The sequence below is a fragment of the Sorex araneus genome, chromosome 9 (genome assembly GCF_027595985.1).
Source record: "Sorex araneus isolate mSorAra2 chromosome 9, mSorAra2.pri, whole genome shotgun sequence".
Classification (NCBI taxonomy): domain Eukaryota; kingdom Metazoa; phylum Chordata; class Mammalia; order Eulipotyphla; family Soricidae; genus Sorex; species Sorex araneus.
In genome coordinates this window covers 68,178,794-68,198,538 of record NC_073310.1, presented here as the reverse complement: position 1 = coordinate 68,198,538, position 19,745 = coordinate 68,178,794, and the positions used below count along the sequence as shown (strand labels likewise).

At 65.7% G+C, this 19,745-nt stretch overlaps 1 protein-coding gene across 5 annotated transcripts in view; it reads left to right on the top strand.

Moving 5' to 3' along the window:
- Positions 1-19,745, top strand: part of PFKFB3 (6-phosphofructo-2-kinase/fructose-2,6-biphosphatase 3) — a 34,808-nt gene continuing 15,063 nt past the window's right edge. For 2 of the 5 annotated variants that reach the window (XR_008631409.1, XR_008631408.1), the window contains exon 1: positions 16,148-16,476. Coding sequence is in view for 2 of the 5 variants with exons in the window: in XM_055146882.1 (XP_055002857.1) it covers positions 16,401-16,476 (76 nt within the window). In the remaining 3 variants the exon portion in view is untranslated. Of the gene's footprint in view, positions 119-16,147; positions 16,477-19,745 lie in introns of those variants that run through there. The other 3 variants (XR_008631410.1, XM_055146882.1, XM_055146883.1) reach the window with 3 other exon arrangements.

Here is a 19,745-nt window from a genome sequence, read left to right as displayed (position 1 = left end):
CCAACTCCATCGCGTCCCCGCCTGCCGCGGCCTCAGGCGCCGGGTGCTGGCTGGACGCCGTCTGCGGCTCGGGGTCCCGGGCGCCCTGGGGCCCCCTCAGTGATGTCCTTCCGGAGAGGTAGGCGGGGCACGGGCGGGGCGGGGCGCGGGCGCGCGGGCGCGCGGGGGCGCCGCCGAGTCCGGGGGCGCGGGGAGGGGGCGGGAGAGGGGCTCGGCAGGGCGCCCGCCCCGCCCCCTGCTGTGTCCACCCACCCCCTTCCGGCCCGCACACTTGCCGGGCCCCCCCATCCCCCCCGCCGTCCCCGGTCCCGCGCGCGGACTGGGGTCCCGGGGGTGTCCCGCCGCGTCCCCTCCGAGCCTCAGTTCCTCCTGGGCGCAGCCCCGCGGGCCCTTCCCGGACGCCCACCCGGCGCGGGTCCGCGGGCAGGGTCAGGCCTCGCCGGCCGGCCGGGGGTCCCCGGGACAGGATCGCGCCCTCGCCGGCCGGGGGTCCCCGGGGCAGGGTCGCGCCCTCGCCAGCCGGCCGGGGGTCCCCGGGGCAGGGTCGCGCCCTCGCCAGCCGGCCGGGGGTCCCCGAGGCGCGCGGGGCGGAAGGGGCGCAGCCTGCGGGGACGCGCGGTTTCACTTTCTCTCCCGCTGTCACTCGTTTCTTCCCTTTATTCTCGCGATTCTGGGGCCGGGCGGACCCGCCCGCCGGCCGGCCGTGGGCGCGGCAAGTGCCAGCCACTGCCCTCCCTCCCTCCCGCGTGGACCCCGCGGACCCGCGCCAGGCCCCGGCCCCGGCCAGGGGGACCCGGAAGCTGGCCTGGGGGACGGGCGGGGCGGGCAGGCGGGGCTCGGGTGATTCAGTGTCGGGCAGCTAAGGGCACAGGTAAGGCTGGTGCCCGCTGCGCCCAACCTTTGTCCCTTCCGGTCAGCAGGGGGGAGGTCGGGGCTCCCCAGGAGGACGGGGAGGCTTGGAACAGGAGCCTGCAGACTGTTGTGGCCGCGTCGCTCTGGTCCTCCCGCCCCTCCTACCCAGGGGCTGCTCTTTTGCCCATCCTGCCGCCCCTGCAGCAACTGAGCCCTCCTAGGAGCAGCCTGGAAGCTCTGGTCCCAGGGCTCCCCGCGGGCTGGGCCTTCTGGAGGCCGCCCCAGGACCACACGCCCTGCGTCTGCCCTGGCCGGGGCCCTGGCCTTGCTGGGGGTTCCTGGAGCTGAGGGGTCCTAGGAGCTCCATGTGAGGGCACAGCCCCACGTCTCGGGACACCCCAGATGGGGGTGCTTGCGGGTGCTTCCTCCCAGATGTCAGGCGCTCAGACCGCCTTAGAGTAAGGCCAGGAGGGGAGGCTGCTCTGTGCCCCTGTCAGGAGGGTCTCCGGCCCACACTGTCTGTCCGGGGCGCGCCAGCTTGCCAGCCTGGCAGGAAGCACAGGTGCCCGTGCCTGGGAATGCTGAGAAGGGGTGTCTGGAGGCGTGTGAGTGCAGGAGCAGCACGGCCTGAAGCTGGAAGCCAGGGACCCCGCCTGCCCTGGAAGCCTGCAGAGACTCGGAAGGACCCCTCCCCGCTCAGGCCTCTACCTCCCTCTGACCTTAAGGCACTGGCTTTTGGTGGCCAGATGACCGGGGGCCCTTGGGGTCTACACCTGTGGACCCTAATCCTGAGGGTGGAGCTGGTGGTCAGAAGTAGCCAGTCCAGGTCCGTTGGCCCTAGAGCAGTCGGGTTGGAGTGACTGCATGTCACGGCATCCGTCCGTCCCCTCCCCCTGTCCCACCCTCATTCATCCTGCCTCATGTCCTCTCATTCGTCTTCCCATCGACCTGCCAACCGGCCGCCCATCCAGCCCATCACCTGCCCACCATCTCTTCATCCACCCCTCCGCTGTGCCCCGGGCCTCCAGATGCCCTTGCTCCGCCGGTGAGAGGGGCGCTGGGAGGGTCCAGGTGGTCCTGCGGAGCTGAGGCCTCACAGCCTGTCACCAGGCAGGGCCCAGCGCAGGCACGGAATGGACAGTGAGGCTGCGGTTGGTCCGGGTGGCACCTAGTGGCACTTGCCCTCTGTCGGACAGGTCAGTGGGCGGGGATGAGGCCCAGCAAGAGGGCTATATGCTCTCTCAGGGGTCGTGGAGGTGCAAAGGTCCTGGAGCACAGAGACTGCGTGTGTCGGGGCCTGAGGGGCTGCTTGCTGGGATGGGGCAGGAGGATGGCGTGGGCGGCCCTTCTGTGGCGAGGCCTCGGAGGGTGTCATTATGTCATAGACCAAGCCCCTCCCTCCAGAGACCAGCGCTGGATGTGGAGTGAGCGACAGCGTGGGGGCGGGGGGTTGCTGGAGCAGAGGAGGCTGGGGGGGGGCCCTGGAGGAGAGAGAGGAAGTGCTGGCCCGGGCGGGGGGTAAGGGCCACCACTCGAGTACTTTCCCGAGTGGCTGCAGGCCGGGAGCCAGGCCGAGCCATGGCCCTCCTGCCAGCTTTCCGGGTCTGTCCGTAGCTCGGCCAGCAGCCCCCGGACCAGCGCCCGGTGCCCTTCCTGGGGAAGAACCGGCTCCGACCACCAAGGCCGGCGAGCCCTACCTGCCGGAGGGGGTTCCTGAGCTCGGCACGGGAAAGTGGGGTGCGGAGGGGGCTGGCAGGATCTCCGCCCCTCAGGGGTGAGAGCAGACCGCACGGAGCTTCCTGACCCAGCCCTGCACAGCCCCCCACCCCCCCGGCCCGCGGCCGTGCTCCTGGGCTGCCCTGGGTTCCCCACGTGGGTCTGCAGTGGTCCCGAGACCCGTGGCTTCTGCCGACCTGAGCCGTGCGCCAAGGCAGCCCGCAGCCGGCAGGGTTGCGCACGGCTGCAGGCGGGAGGCCTACGGGAGTCTCCAGGCCCTGCGCCCGGGCACCGCAGAGAAGCCTGAGAGGGGCGGGGGCGCAGGCGCGCTGGCCACTGGGACGGGTTTGCCTGCCGCCCCGAGTGCGGGACGCATGGACAGTGGCCGCGGCCCGGGAGGGCGCTCCTGCCCTCTGCTGTGAGTCCAGGCGAGCAGAGGCCGCCCCCTGACCGTGGCCTCACCCTGCGAAGCCCACGCGAGTCACTCACAGAGCACCCCGGGGCGGCTTGGGAGGACCCGTCCCTGCAGCCCTTTGCTCTGCTGCAGCCGCAGGCCCCAGAGGGCTGGTGGCAGCTGGGAACGTCAGGAAGTGTGGAGCAGGAGATAGAGAGCGCTGGCCTCGGCAGAGGGCAGGCCAGGGGCTCAAGGCGGGAGGCGCCAGTCAGAACTGGAGCGGCTGGTGTGGGCTTGGGGGGTGGGCTCCCAGCTGACGCCCAGGGGCCTGGGGACCAGAGACGCCCGGCCAGCCATTCCCGGTGTTCAGCGTGCAGGCTTGGGGATGCGATGGTGCTCAGCCAGAGGTGCTGGGGACAGCCGGGCCACCCCGGGCTCGGCGGGAGGGGGAGGGGCGCTAGGCACTGGGCATCCAACTCGCGGCCTCGCACACGAACGCTTTGAGCTCTCCCCCTGCCCAGAATTGGTGGGTTATTTGTGTTTGGGCCACCCCTGGCTGTGCTTCGTGCCTACTCCTGGCTCCGTGCTCAGGGATCACTCCTGATGGGGCCCAGAACATTCTACAGGATGCCAGGATCAACCCTGGGGTGGCTGAGTGCCAGACAGGTGCCCTCCCTGCTGTACTGCCCAGCCCCGAGTTAGGGGCTGGGGCCTTGGGGGAGATTGTGCTGCCCGGGGTCTGTCTCAGAGGGTGACCGTGGTGTGGGCATGGGTGTGTTATGTCCAGCAGTCCTGCTCGGAGTGGCGGGCCAGGGGGAGGCTGAGGGGCAGTGCTGACGGTCGGTCCTCAGGGTGCAGGGCTGTCGCTTGCAAAAGGCCCAGTGACTTCATTTGCTCCACGGGATAAAGACTCACCGCAACAGAGATCGGGCCTGCCTCCTCGAGGCCGGGGAGAAGCCTGGGTCTGTCACGGCCCCAGGGCGGTGGGTGACCATGTCCCCGAGGGCTGCTCCCGTGAGCAAAAGAAGCCTTTGAGGACCTCTCGGGGGCGGGGGGCGTTCTGTCGGGGAGCACCTCGGGCCGGGGGCGTGGCTTTCACCCCCGTCAGAGGCAGTGACAGACCCCCACTCCGGGGAGCCGCCCCTGCCCTGCCCGACTTTAGGACACTAAGTTCCCGAGCATCTGGTCTCCTGCACCCTTCTGCTCCTCCCCTGCAGAGGCTGCCAGGACCCCGCGTTGCTCCTCAGGCTCAGTGCTCACCCAGGCCATGGTCCTCTAGCTGGACACTGGCCCACCGGCCCACAGGGACACTCCTTGGTGTGGAATTCCTGCATGTCCTGGCCCCACCCCTGTCGGGGCTCACACACACCTGGAGTGCGGCAGGAGAGCACCGAGCCTGTGGGGCCCACACCACACGAGCCTGTGCCCGGTGCGCACAGCAGGGCGGGGGCTTCTCGGCCTCCCTGCCGCTTTCCCCACTGCTCGCCTCCGTCCTGTGGTCCCAGCCGTCTCCGGGGAGGCACCCAGCCCACCCCAAGTGGTTCCTGTGCCGTGGGGGGTCCTGGCGGGGGACTTGGCGGCGCTTTGAGTGTGGCTGGAGGATCCTCCTTCCGGCCATGGTACTTACTTATGCAGTGCTGGCCTTGAACCCGGGGCCCTGTGTGTGCGAGGCAGCTGCTCTGCCCTGACGCCCTCCCTCTCGGCCGTCTGGAACAGGACAGGGGAGGCGTTGCCCCTTCTCCCTCCGAGCTGCTCTCTCGTGGTGGGACTTGCCTGCCGGCCCTTTAAGGCACTTGGATCACCTCTTAGCGATGGTCCAGCAGCAGCTCAGGGGCGGGTGTGTGTGTGTGTGTGTGTGTGTGTGTGTGTGTGTGTGTGTGTGTGTGACTGTGTGTCAGTGTGCCTGTGTTTGTATGTGTGACTGTGTGTGACTGCGTGGTGTATGGCTGTGTGTGTGTGACTGTGGAGTCTGTGGTGGGGGGTTGTGTTTGGCTGTGTGTGTGTGTGGTTGTGCACGGGGTCTGTGTGTGCATGGCTGTGTGTGTGACTGTGTGGGGTGGGTGTCGGGGTGCGGGGTGTGTAGAGTGGCGACCACAGTGGTTTCCCCGTGCTCTCTGTTGCCTCCAAGCGTCTCAGCTCCCTGCTCCACTCAGACCCTCACTGCGCCGTCCCGGCTCCTCCTCTCCCTCCGCCGGCTCTCTGCGCTCCCCTCCCTCACACTCATGGTGCCCGCAGGTAGCACCTCGGCCGCAGTGCTCGGGCCTCACTGGAGCTGAGGACCATTAGGGCGAGGCTGGGTCCAGCACATGTGCCAGGCAGGTGCTCCCTCTAGGAGCTCCAGGAGCCCCAGGCCAGGGGCCACGGGCCGGAGCCACAGACAGCGGCCAGGGCATTTGTCTGCATGCGACTTTGTTTGATCCCCGGCATCCCGTATGGCCCCCCCAGCCCTGCCAGAAATGAGCCCTGAGGACAAGCCCGGAGTCAGCCCTGAGCACTGCCAGGTGTGGCCCCCAAACAAACAAACAAAGGCAGCACCTCGAACCTTTGATTCCTGGTACCAATCAGGAAACAGAACTCAGAGGGATGCTAAGTCCCCTTGCAGTGACAGTGCGCAGGAGAGCGGGTGTCCATTGTGTGTGTGACTACGTGTGTATGTGTGCGACTGTGTGGGGTCTGTGTGTGTGGTGTATGACTGCGTGTGTGACTGTGGAGTCTGTGTGGTGTCTAAGTCCCCTTGCAGTGACAGCGCGCAGGAGAGCGGGTGTCCAGCACCGAGAAAGCCGAGACAGTCTCAGGGCTTTATCCATTCTGGACCGGACCAGAACCGGCTGCTGTTCTCCCTGCGTCTCCCAGTCGGGCCCTAGTGCACACGGGCTCCTCTGAGGATCACCAGTGGTCATCTTTAAGGCAAAGGGTGCACCGCGGGGCCATCTACGCTCAGGCGCCGCCCATCCTTGGGAGGGTCCCTTCCCTCCACCCCTGCAGCCACTCAGCGGCAGCCCAGCCAGCAGGCAGCCCACCTTGTCCCTGAGTCCCAGCACCCCCGTTTGGAGTGGGGTCAGCAGGGTGGACAGACCCGGTCCCACTGCAGGGCTCTCCCAGTACCTGGGCACCTGTGGGGTGGAGGCAGGGCCAGAAGCCGGACCTGCTATCGCCGTGGGGACGAGCTGGGCGCTAGAGGGGGAGCTGGAGAGGTCAGCTGGGCGCTAGAGGGGGAGCTGGAGAGGTCAGCTGGGAGAGCCTTTGTGGTGCACTGATTGGCTGCACAACCGATACGCCCCGCCCCGCCCCGCCCCATGCCGGCTTGCTGCTTTTGTGTGGCCTTTCCTGGGGCTGTGCGGGAGCGCCCCGATCACGCTCCGGCCGTGTCCACCCCCGCAGCCTCTCGCTGTCCTTTCCCCTGGCCAGCAGCCTTCTCCGGGAAAGGCGCTGGAGACACCGTGCTTTTAAGGAGCACCCAGGGGCGTGGGTCGCAGGTGGCTGTGGAATGCAGCCCCGCCCGGGAAGGATTCTCTTCCAGAAACGGGGCGGGTTGCATAAGCGAGGGCGGCGCCCTGAGTACGAAGGGTAAATGCCCTGCCATGCTTCTCCCTGCTTGGCAGGTGATGAGCCAGGCCTGTGGTCATGTACTCAGAGTTCCGTGGAAAACTGCAAACAGACACCTGATGGTAGGTACAAGCCACAGCTGCCCACCCCGGCCACAGCAGGTGCGTGGGGGTCACAGCTGCCCACCCCAGCCACAGCAGGTATGTGGGGGCCACAGTGCCCACACCGGCCACAGCAGGTGCGTGGGGGCCACAGCTGCCCACCCCGGCCACAGCAGGTATGTGGGGGCCATGTCTGCCCACCCCAGCCACTGCACCTCCTGTCAGCAAACTCCCAGAACCGTAAGGGCCACCTGGCTCCTGTTTGTGGTCCAGACCGCTACTGTGATCGAGGACGCCCCTCCCGCCTCCACCCCATGAATTCAGACCCTGGCCGCAGCCCCTTTTCCTGAAGCGCCTGAAGTTGACTTCGAGAGGGAGTCAGCAAGTGAAAGGACCGGAAACCCACCAGGGCCGAGGGAAGAAGTGTGCATTTGACCCTGGCAGGCTCGGGGACCTGGCGCTCAGCCCAGACATTCGAAGCCTCTCCCGAGAGCACGAGTCTAGAGCTGCCTGTGGGCACAGCTGCGTAGAACAGAGATGGCTTCCGGCCAGTTGCGGAGAGGCCCGGCATGTTTATGGAGCTCTTCCTCTGTGGGACGGTCCTCGCAAGGGACGGTGGTGAGGACAAGGCGCAGCACGCACCGGCCAACTCCCAGCCTCCCCTTCTCAGCCTCCGCTGGTTTCATGGGTTGGTTACCTTAGGGGTGACAGACAGTGCCGAAGGATGAACAGGGCTGGCGGGCTCTGTGGCCGATGTGTGTAGACGGCACTGCTACCCGGAGGGGTGTTGGGCGGCCCCCCTCGCAGCTCCCCTGCAGCTAGATTTCCCAGCAGGGTGCAGCCCTTGGCCCCTGGGGCAGCCCTGACCCATGCCCCTGTGGAAGGTGCTCTCCCACTTGCCGTGACCGTCGACTTGACTTTGAGGTCAACACGTGGTCACAGTGGCCACCTCTCACCAGCTTTCTTGCCGTGTGAGCCGGGGGCCACAGGAGAGAGAAGCTGGACTGAGCGCTTTCGGCCCTCCTGGCTGAGCACAAGTCCGGGGAGGAGTGGGCCGAGTCCTCAGTGTGGGAGGCCGGAAGCCCACTGTCCGGCTAGATCAATCAGGAAAGCCCAGTGGCACTCGGCCTAGCATCCCCGAGGGTCGGGAGAGGACACAGTGGCCCTCCTTGGGTGTCCAAGCAGACCTGGTGAGGTGCCTTATCAGATGGGAAACAGCAGCTGAGCACTGTTCCCCTCCCCAGGAATTTGCCCGAGGCTGCACGGGCCTGCCCCCGCCCGTTGTGACTACCGAGAGGCCATCTGATAGCCCCGTCCTGTCCTGCGCCCTGTGGCTTGGTCGCTGTCTGCTGTCCTCTGCAGCCCCACCAAGGCTGTGAGCATGAGAAGAGGCGTTTCCTCCCTTCTCCCCAGCAGGTCTGGGCTAGGAGGAGCTGATGCCCTGGGGCTCTGGGGCGTAAACGGCCTGGGGCCAGGTCTGGGAGGCTGGGAGGGGCTCTCCCTTCCCCAGCCTCCCCGCTGCACTGGGCCTGTGGGAGCTGGCGCTTCCTGCAGCCCGTGTCTGAGCAGCCAGGCATGAATGAGGGGACCCCCCAGCAATGTGCGGGGGCTGCTGGGCGTGGATTCAGATGCCTGCACCCCCACTCAAACTCTGTGACCTTTCCCTTTTGTTTGTTTGTTGCTTGAGCCACACCCGGCGATGCTCAGAGGTTACTCCTGGCTCAGGAATCATCCCCGGCGGTGCTCAGGGGACCCTGTGGGGTGCCGGGAATCGAACCTGGATTGACCACATGCGAGGCCACCTCCTTAGCGCCTGTCCTGTCTCTTCTGCCCCGTCTATGTGGCCTGAAGAAGCTCCCTGAGCTCTGAGCCTGCCGGCCTGTGTCTATGAAGCTGAAGGGGTGACGGAGAGCAGAACCCTCACCCCGACCCCCAATGCACTGGGGGACGCTCTAGGGGCTGCCACCTCCTGCACCCTGAGGGTCTTCCCCCACCCCCGCTACTGCCTGCCAGTATGGAACCCCCAACCACCAAGTGCAGGAAACATCCTGACACTCCAGGGCCCAGAGGCCCTGGGGGTCCCTCTCCCCGCTCCAGGAAGTACAACTGAATGAGGGGGGGCGGTCCCCTGAGCAAGAGCTTTCAGTTCTCTTGGTCTCCCCTCTATGGCTCCCCCAGCAGACAGGGCTGGGCTTGAGCGAGAGGGGCCTTCCAAGTGCAGCCACTTGTCCCTGGAGTTTTTTGTTTTTTTTTTCTTTTTGGGTCACACCCAGAGGTGCAGGGTTACTCCTGGCTCTGCACTCAGGAATCACCCTGGCGGTGCTCAGGGGACCATATGGGATGCTGGGAATCGAACCCGGGTCGGCCGTGTGCAAGGCAAACACCCTCTCGGTTGTGCTATCGCTCCAGCCCCCTGTCCCTGGAGTTGAATCTGCATTTCCAGCTGTCCTGCCCTGGGGTGACCCTGCCCTGCCCGCTGATGGGGTGCAGGTGGGGCGGGGCCAAGGGTCACGGAGGAAGGGGGTGTTTGCTGAGGTCTAGGGAGAGATGACAATGTGGAAATCTTTGAATCATTCTAAAAATGTTGGCACCCGGGAAGTGTGGGCCCGGGCGGATTCCCAGCCTCTGAGCTCCGAGGGCCAAGCTCCGAGGGATCCAGGCGGGAGGCACGGCCCGCCACACTCCCTGTTTTCATGAAGTTTCTGTCATGTCTGCGAATTCCCCGAATCCTTTGCCGCTCAGCGGCATGGGGGTGTCTGGGCTGAGAGGCTGGCCACGGAGGGAGGGTGGACGGCGGGTGGGGAGGGGTGAGGTTGCAGGAACCTTAAATTAGTCACATTCTGGAAACCTGGCTTCTCCGTGTGGCTGTTTTGAAGCGGGTTGGGGGGCGGGGGAGCCTCTGGGTCACTGGGAGGAGAGTTGGAGCAGGAACCCCGTGTTTACCGGCGCTCCAGAAATAGCTTCCTAACCCAGCTGAGGTGCAGGGAGGCAGCGCCTTGCCCAGAGGGGAGCAGGGAAGACAGCTCCAAGACTAATTGGCTGACTTGTGTTTGGGCCACACCTGCCGGTGCTCAGGATGGGTGACTGGGGTGCTCTGGGGTGCTGGCGATCGAACCTGGGTCGGGTGTGGGCAAGGCAGGCTTCCTCTCTGCTGTTCTCTCTCTCGGGCCCTTTGCTTTGATTTGGAATGAGAGAGAGATGGCACAGGGGTCAGTGTGCCCTGACTCGGTGACTGAGTGACATGCTGGGTCTTCCCCAAGACAAAGACCAGAGTGATGCGTCTTCCGAGTCGCCCGGTGAATGTGCTCAGGCACCTTGGGTAAGGGTGAGAACGGGGCACGAGAAGGGAACCCCAAGCAGTGTTCACTCCCGGTGGGAACGTTCCCTCCAGGTGGGCTTTCCTGGCGGAGTTCGCAGCTGGTGGCTGTGATAATCCTTTGCCCGCACCCCCTCAGTCTCCCTGGAGCTGTGCTTGCCCAGGGCTGGTCCAGAAATGTGTCACTCCTGCTCTGGGTAGAGATTGCGGGTGGTTAGAGATCTAGCACCATACACACAGACAGACACACGGGCATAGACACACAGACACATACAGACACTTCGATGCAAACACAGACACACACAGACATACAGACATGTGGAGACAAGCGAAAACAGATACAGACACACAGAGATACACACAGACACACCAGACATAGAGTCACACACAGAGATACACAGACACACAGACACACACAGACATACAGACATGTGGAGACAAGCGAAAACAAATACAATCAGATACTCACAGACACACAGAGATACACACAGACACACACAGACATACAGAGTCACACACAGAGACACACAGACACACAGACACACACAGATAGACCCCCACGAGGCCCCTGCTGCCCACCCTCAGACATGAGTGCTCAGGGCCCGAAGGAAGGGCCAGCTGGACGTGGAGGGGGCCATGGCGGGTGGCTGGGGACTTGGAACCACCCCTCTTTGCCTCTGCTTCGACGGAGGCACGAGAAGAGCTCTGGGACACTTGTCTCGTGGCCACGCTGCTGGTTGGACTGAGGGCTGCCCAAGGTTCACGTGTGGCTTCGTGGGACACAGGCATGTTTGCAGGCAGGGGTGCAGGACTCAGTGGCCCTGGAGGGAGGCCCTCCTCCCTCTTGTATGCTGCATCCGGAAAAGGGGGGGTCTCGCTCCCCTGCACGTGTCCCTGGACTCACACCTGTGGGCACTTGGGCCAGCTCTGAGCCTCAGAAGCCGGCATCAGTGGTGCCCCAGGCCCCTCAGGACCAATCCCAGCTGCTCTGGGGGGTGGGGGATGGGCCCGCTCCCCCAGAGCCCGTCCTGGGTGGCTCAGGGAGGAGGGAAGGAGGGGGTCCCCAACGGCCATGACCCGAGGACACAGGGCCTGGGATGGCTGTTCCAGAGCTGAGGGTGCGTCTCTGTCCATGGCGGCGCCTCTGGCTCTGCTCTCCAGGGCGCTGGCCCTCGCACTGCAGCGGGCACCCCCCCCCCACCCAAATCCTGCTTTTCCAGCCTTGGCAAGGAATTTTCCAGAACAAAGTTTCCTGGCTGATCTTCCTCTTTCAGTTTTGCAAGGATAAGTGCTGGGGGTTGGCGGGGGAACCGAGAGCCAAGCAGTTGGGACAAGAGACTCATTCAGCATCCTGCCCACGGAGTCCCCTCAGCCCTTCTCCCCTCAGCCCCTCTCCCCTCAGCCCCTCTCCCCTCAGTCCCTCTCCCCTCAGCCCTTCTCCCCTCAGCCCTTCTCCCCTCAGGCCCTCTCCCCTCAGCCCCTCTCCCCTCAGGCCCTCTCCCCTCAGCCCTTCTCCCCTCAGCCCTTCTCCCCTCAGCCCCTCTCCCCTCAGCCCCTCTCCCCTCAGGCCCTCTCCCCTCAGCATCCCCCTCAGCCCCTCTTCCCTCAGTCTACTCTCCCCTCAGCCCTTCTCCCCTCAGCCTCTCTCCCCTCAGCCCTTCTCCCCTCAGCCCCTCTCCCCTCAGCCCTTCTCCCCTCAGCCCTTCTCCCCTCAGCCCCTCTCCCCTCAGCCCTTCTCCCCTCAGCCCTTCTCCCCTCAGCCCCTCTCCCCTCAGCCTTTCTCCCCTCAGCCCTTCTCCCCTCAGCCCTTCTCCTCTCAGTCCCTCTCCCCTTAGCCCTTCTCTCCTCAGCATCCCCCTCAGCCCCTCTTTCCTCAGCCTCTCTCCCCTCAGCCCCTCTCCCCTGCAGATTCAGGTCCTCGGCTCTTCCAGGGTCTCTGGTCATGACCTCAGTCCCATGACCAGTCTCATAGGCCTCCCCAGCCAGGACACAGGCAGGCTCTGATGGACGGGTCCTTACAGCCCCCTCCCTGCTGGAGTCCCCCTGCTTTAGGTGCTGGGGTGAGACCCCTCTTCGTGTGTCCCAGCTACTCCCTGCTTTCTCATTTACTTTAGAAAATCTTGGATTCTTGGAGCGCTTGGGTAAGGGCCCGGGACGCCATCCGTCCCGCGTCAATATCACAGACCCTGGGCTGGTCCTCTTGGCACCTGGTCATCATTCCAGGTCGTGGGACACCATGTCGTGCTCTCGTCACCTGTACTGGTGAGAGACACCGTGTCATTCCCTGTTGTCTTGGACTGGTGAGGGACACTGTGTTATCCCCTATCACCCATTCTGGTGAGGGACACCGTGTCATCCCCCGTCACCCATACTGGTGAGGGACACCGTGTCATCCCCCGTCACCCATACTGGTGAGGGACACCGTGTCATCTCCCGTCACCCATACTCATGAGGGACACCGTGTCATCCCCTGTCTCCTGTACTGGTGAGGGACACTGTGTCATCTCCCGTTGCCTGTACTGGTGAGGGACACTGCGTCATCCCCCATCACCCATACTGGTCAGGGACACCGTGTCATCTCCCATCACCTGTACTGGTGAGGGACACCGCATCATCCCCCGTCACCCATACTGGTGAGGGACACCGTGTCATCTCCCGTCTCCTGTACTGGTGAGGGACACTATGTCATCCCCCATCACCCATACTGGTGAGGGACACCGTGTCATCCCCCGTCACCCATACTGGTGAGGGACACCGTGTCATCTCCCGTCACCCATACTCGTGAGGGACACCGTGTCATCCCCTGTCTCCTGTACTGGTGAGGGACACTGTGTCATCTCCCGTCGCCTGTACTGGCGAGGGACACTGCGTCATCTCCCGTCACCTGTACTGGTGAGGGACACCGCATCATCCCCCGTCACCCATACTGGTGAGGGACACCGTGTCATCCCCTGTCTCCTGTACTGGTGAGGGACACTATGTCATCCCCCATCACCCATACTGGTGAGGGACACCGTGTCATCCCCCGTCACCCATACTGGTGAGGGACACCGTGTCATCTCCCGTCACCCATACTCGTGAGGGACACCATGTCATCCCCTGTCTCCTGTACTGGTGAGGGACACTGTGTCATCCCCTGTCTCCTGTACTGGTGAGGGACACTATGTCATCTCCTGTCGCCTGTACTGGTGAGGGACACCGTGTCATCCCCCGTCACCCATACTGGTCAGGGACACCGTGTCATCTCCCGTCACCCATACTGGTGAGGGACACCGTGTCATCCCCTGTCTCCTGTACTGGTGAGGGACACTATGTCATCCCCCATCACCCATACTGGTGAGGGACACCGTGTCATCTCCCGTCACCCATACTGGTGAGGGACACCGTGTCATCTCCCGTCACCCATACTCGTGAGGGACACCATGTCATCTCCCGTCTCCTGTACTGAGGGACACCGTGTCATCCCCTGTCTCCTGTACTGGTGAGGGACACTGTGTCATCCCCTGTCTCCTGTACTGGTGAGGGACACTATGTCATCTCCTGTCACCTGTACTGGTGAGGGACACCGTGTCATCCCCCGTCACCCATACTGGTGAGGGACACCGTGTCATCCCCCGTCGCCCGGACTGGTTGGAAGCGAGTGGCACTGGGATCCGGGCAGATGTCGCGGTGCCCGTGAGCCAGCCCCTCCCCTGCGGTGTCGCCTCTGCCCTGCCAGGCTTTTCCCCAGAGTCTGAGCAGACTGAGCTTTCGCTGAGATTTTGCTTTTAAAAAGCTGCTTATTTTGAAAGCGGAGTTGCCCAACCATACCCATGGCCCCATGGACCTTTCCCCCACTCTCCCCAGCTTGGTCAGAAAGCACCCGGGCGCGTGCACGGTTCTCGGCACCCCGTGCACTCAGGGTCACTCCCAGGGGAGCTCGGGGGTCACATGCGTGCTTGGGACTGAACCGAGGCTGGCCGCATGCACACGGAGTCCTGGCCCACCTCCCTTTGCAGCCCGGCAGCTGCTCTCCAGAAAGCACCTCCACTGTGAGGTCACCAGCCACTCGCCAGACTCTGATGCGGCGGACTGGGAGAGGAGACATGCGGGGTACGTGGGGAGCCAGCCAGGCTGCGCGCCAGGCAGGCACCCTCCTGCTGTCTACGGCTCCGGCCCCGGGGATCTGCTCTAACGGGCGGGTGACCGCTCAGGATGGGGCCCCTCAGGGAGTGGGGCAGAGGTGCACGAGCACTGCCTCTGTCCTGGCGGGCTGGCCTCTGTCCATGCAGGGGCAGTGAGGGCTCCCCCATCCTGTCCCCGTCTGCCCTGAGCTGGAGGCTTTCTTGGCCTAAGGTTCCCCCGTGGCTCCATCCGCTCTGCTCACTTGGTGTCCTGACTCTGAGTCCAGTCCTGGGGAGGGTGTGCCTGTGTGCCAAGGAGGGGTGAATGGGTCAGTGCCCTGGGGAGGGTGTGCCCGTGTGCCAAGGAAGGGTATGTGGGGCATCGGAGCTGGTCCAGCTCCCTGACCTCTGACCCAGACCCTTAGCCATGCCTGCCCCTACCCTATCTCCATCGCTCATCTTCCCTCCAGTGACTGAGAACAAAACAGTGGCTGAGTTATCTAGAAAGTTCTTCTGACCTTGGATTGGTGGTGGAGTGGCACCTCACCTTGGCCACAGTCTCAGTGAAGGAGCTCATGGGCAGTGGGGCAGGGCGCTGGGGACAGCCTCTCGCCAGGCAGTGGGAGCTGGGGTGGCCGGCTGATCCGCTCAGAGGAACGCCTGAGTGACCCCAGGGGGCCCAGTGGGCTCGCAAGGGCTGGCTGCCAGGAGGGAGGGCCCTGAGCTCAGGGTCCTGCCCAGCCCTCTCCTGGATAGGTACAGAGGGGACGCCATCCTTCTAGCAGAGGGTGCCCAGAAATCAGGGCCAGGGCTGCCCACCAGAGGCCCAGCTGGTCACTCCAGCAGCTACTGGTGCTCCCAGAGGCAGATCGGGTCACACACACGGGGTCCCTTAAAGACCCAGCCCCTCCCTACAGCTGCTCCCCAGGGCTGTGTGCAGGCAAGCCAGTGGGAAACCAGCGGGCTCCCGGGACCCCTATCAGGAAGGCGCTAGCATTCAGTACGGCCAGCGCAACCCCCTGGACGCACCCCTCGCCCCATTTCTAGGGCAGCAAACCCTCCCTGGGGCTCTGGGACTGCTCCCTCAGCCTCTCCCCACCCCGCTGCAGAAAAGCAAGTTCTCCTGGGGTCAGAGCAATAGTACAGCACGCAGGGAGACCTGGGTTCCATCCCGGCAGGCCTCCGGGTGCGGTACTGACCGCAGGAAGGTGGCAGGGAGGGTCGGAGCGCGCGGGCGGCAGGCGGGGCGTGTCCGCCTGACCGGGGCGTGTGCGCCTGGGCGGAGCGTGCCCGTCTGGGTGGGGGCGTGTCATTCCGGGCGGGGGTGTGTCCGTCTGGGCGGACGCGAGCCCTGCGGGACGTGAGCGACGTGTGGTCTGTCGCCTGGCGCGCGGGCCCGGCCGGTCCCCCGCATGATGCCAACGTGCCCGGGCGCCGGGGCGCAGGGGGCGCGGGGGTGTCCGAAAGGACAGACCGAGCCGGGCGGTGGCGTGGATGCGGGGCCGCAGAAGCAACGAGCCCGCGACTCCCGGGATCCTGGGGCGCGGGGGCAGGAACAGCCCCGCAAGCGCCCTGGGTTGCGTCTGCTGCGGGTCCCGAGGTCCAGGGACCGTGTTCGCCCGGGCCCGGCGTGGGGGGTCGTCCTCTGACCTCCGCACGCAGACGGCTGCCGCACCCCAGCAGCTGACCCATGACGTGGAGTCCAGGCCCCTGCGGGGTTCCGAGTGGTGCTCGGAGGTCGGGTGGGTGCGCGCAGGTCGTGCAAAGGGCGACCCCAAGAACCTTCATCCCCTGCCCCCAAGCGTCCTTCTGGCTTCCTCCAAGTCAGCCCCACCAGGCGTCTCGCTGCCCCCGGAGCCGGACTGCGCCCACCCGGCGGAAGGCATTGTGGGCGCAGCGCCCGGGGAGCAGGGCCGGGACGACGCTTTTCAAGCGGGACGCGCGGCGGGGCGCGGTGCCCGTGGAATAGGGGGGTGCCGGCCGCGGAGGGTCCCGGCACGGAGAGGCACGCGCCTTCTCTCGCCTGCAGGGGCGCCCGCGGCCGGGCCCGCGCCCCGCGCTCCTCCCGCCCGAGGGGGCGGGCCCGGACCCGCGTCCCCGCCCCGGGCTGACGTCGCGCTGCCCGCCGCGGCCACTCTTAAAAGCCGGGGCAGCGCCGGGCGTCGGGGCCGAGCCGGAGCGGGCGAGGGGCGAGGAGCGACTAGGCTGTCACCGCGCTGCGCGCATCCCGGGGGCTTCCCAGCCGCCGCATAGGCAGTGGCTCCGCCCGCATCCAGCCCCGAGCACGTTTCCACGAGTCGGGCCGCGCCCCCTGGTCCCGCTTTGTTCCGAGGGGGTCCGCTCCGCCTGAAAGCCGCGCGCAGTTGGCGAAGATGCCCTTGGAACTGACCCAGAGCCGGGTGCAGAAGATCTGGATCCCCGTGGACCACCGGCCCTCGCTGCCCAGATGTGAGTGCGGATGCGCGCACGGCCGCGTGCCCGGCCCGGCTTTGTGCGGCGCTGCGGGGACCCCCGGCTCCACCCGGGCGCGTGTCGGCCGGGCGGGCTGGGGGCGCCCCGAGCTGCGCCTCCTGCTGCCGGCATCGGGGGCGCTGTGGCCCGGCCGCTCCTCCGCAGGGCCGGCGCCCCGGAGCGCGCGGGGGGCGCTGAGGCTCAGGCTTCTCGGGGGTCGCGGGGCTCGGGAGCCCCTCCCGGTCGCCCGCCCGCCCCTGCCCCTTCCAGGGCAAACACCTGGACCCCGCACTCCACTTGCCGTTTCGGGCGGGGGGAACGGGCCTGGCTGGGTTGGGGGCCGGGCTGTGCGCGTGGGGCGCAGTCAGGGCGCGCGCGCAGCCGGCGCGCTGGGGACGCGGGGGCCGCCAGTTGCGCCGGCCAGTGCCTCCGGCTCTGGCTAGTCCGAGCTGGGGATCGGGTGGTCTGGAAGCGACACGGCGCCGGAGGTGCGTGTGCGGCCTTGTGCTGATTCTCGCGCCGTCCCTCGGGCGGGTCCCCTCGGCCGCCTTGACATCTCGTCCCCTGGGGCTTCTGGGCTCGGCCGGCCGAGCCGCCCCTCCTGGGCGGTGGGGACAGTGGCCCCACGGCATTGGCTAGACCCTGGAGCGGCCGCTGACGCCCTCCTCGGTCCTCCCGAATCCCGGGCGGGCAGCCCCTCTTTGTTAAGGACGACTCCGTGGCTTCCCGGGCTGCTGACGGTCAGTTTCCCGCTCCCCGGCCGGGAGTCTGGGGGCCGGACCCGGCCGGGGTGCAACCCCGCCCCGCCCCGCCCCGCCGGCGCTGCTGGCAGCAGGTGCCCCTGTGCAGGTGGAGGCTGGGGCGGGGGCGCTGGACGACAGTGCCCCTGCGCTCCTTCGTCCATTGCGCACGCCCCAGCTGCACGTCTCGCACGCAGGGCAGAGATCTGCCGAAAACCCTCCCCGGCGATTCGGGACCCGCCATGGGTGGCTCCAGGGGTTGTCTCAGGCGCCTATAAAAACCTTTAAGGAAACCGCAGCCCGGACTGGTCACGTGCCGCGGATGGAGCCGGTGCGGGTCACGCTGGCCGGTCACGCTGGCCGCCCGGGTGCCAGGAGAGTTTCTTCTGGTTCCCTTTCCCCCCATCCCCGGCTGTCTTGGTGATTGAAAGGTTGGGAAAAAGATTCCCAGCCCTGGTCCAGCTGTGAGCGCCGCCCCCAAGCCTGTGTCCTGCGCCCTCCCCAGTTACTACTCAGTTTTCACTCGTCCCCTCGGATATCCAAGGGGCCTGGGGCCCCGCAGGTGGGGATCGCTGATGGGGACAGGCGGCTTCTTCCCAAGGGATTGCGGAGCCCTGGCCCATTGCCCTGAGGTTCTTCACTGAGGTGGGCAGTGACCTCGCAGTGAGGCGCTGACCACGGTTCACCCCCACCCCCGTGGCTGCCGGCTGACTGGCCTCTTCTCATGCAAATACCTGTACGCGGGACCCGCCCTAGGGCGAGGCCAGTGACTGACGCCTCAGGCTGGGCTTTGCTTCCAGTTTTCTCCCGGAGCCCGGGGCTGCCAAGGAGCCTGAGACCCTCCCCTCCCCAGGGTCCCACCGGAGGCAGGCACCACCTCTTCCTCCTGCCTGCTCCCCACCCGCCCAGCTGCCCTGTGCTGGGGTCACACAGGCTCCGTTCCTCGGGGGACACACAGACTCAATGTTACTCTGGGGTCATACATACTTGTTATCATTCTGGGGTTACACATACTTGATATTACTCTGGGGTCCTACACAGTGTTACTCTGGGGTCACACATACTTGATATTACTCTTGGAACACACATACTCAATGTTACTCTGGGGTCGCACATACTTGATGTTACTCTGGGACACACATACTCGATGTTACTCTGGGACACTTGATGCTACTCTGAGATCACACATACTCGATGTTACTTGGGGTCACACATACTTGATGCTTCTCTGGGATCACACATAATTGATATGACTCTGGGGTCACACCTACTTTTACTTGCATGGTCAGTGCTCCTGGGGGCCACACCTGCCGGAATGGGGAGCTCACTGGGTGACTTGGGGGGTGCTGCTGAAGGATGGAGCCTGTGCCCAGGAAGCAGGCGTTCCTCCTGTGCCACGTCCCTTGCCCACCACACTGAGCCTGGCGCACAGGCTCCGGTTGGCACCAGATGCTGACGGGAAGATCCTCCTGGGCTTCTGTGGGTGTGTGCGGGGCCGGGGTGCCCACTGGGGTGAGCCCTGGAGTAGGCAGGGCTTGTCACCTCCCCTGGAGTCCAGTTCCAGGAGAGACGGGTTGTCCGGTGCTGGCTGCTCCAAGCAGGGCCTGGCAGGGGCTGGGGGTCTTGATCGCCCACGGTGCCAGTCTCAGCTCTGGTCTCACCTCATGCAGGGGCAGTGTGGAAAAATCAGTCACTGCACAAGCCGTGTGCGGCCCTGACTCTAGCCCCCGGCCCCAGCATGCTGGGTGTGGTCCCTCGGGAAACCGAGCACTGTAGGGGCCCACTCGAGTGAGAAGTGGACCCGGCTCAGGTGGGGAGAGGGCTGTGGCTTGGTGCTGGGGGCCCTGGCCAGAAGCTGTGTGACCCCTCTGCCCGGGGAGGGTGCCCACCCTGCTCCGTGTTTCTGCAAGTGTGGGGAACCGCCTCTTGGGCTCAGCCCGCACCCAGCCGACCCTGGTCTCAGCCCAGAGGGCCCTTCACTGCTCTCCGAGGAGTAGTGGACATCCGTGGCCCCGTCCCAGGCTCTGTGGCTGGGCTTGGCGTGGGTCTGAGTCTCCCGCTGGGGCTGTGACAGAGGTCAGTACGGCCACTGTGTTAACCCTGGACTTCTCTAGAATCCTGTGCTGGGAGGGGAGGAGCTTGGGCTGGGGCTTGAGGGGAAACTGAGGCAGAGCTGGGCAGGCAGAGCAGTAAGAGGGGCGGCCATGGCAGGTGAGAAAGGGGCATTCTGGACCATCCCTGCATCTCCCCACAGTGCCCTGTGTCTGGGTGCCACGCGCCCCGCCCCCTCCTCCCGGCTGCCTGCCAAGGGCTAAGTGGGGATGGCTGCCGGCTTGCTCCCAAGTCAGCAGTTTTGGGGAAAGTGACTTCCTCTGCCAGGGACGGGCACTGGGCTGCTCGCCCTGATGTAGGCTGTGCGAGGAACGGACCCGCCCTCCTGGGTGACCCATTTGCCAGTCCCTGTCTGGCGTGGGGCCGGACAAGGGGGCCGAGCGGGAGCAGCTGAGAGACGGTCACGCAGACAGA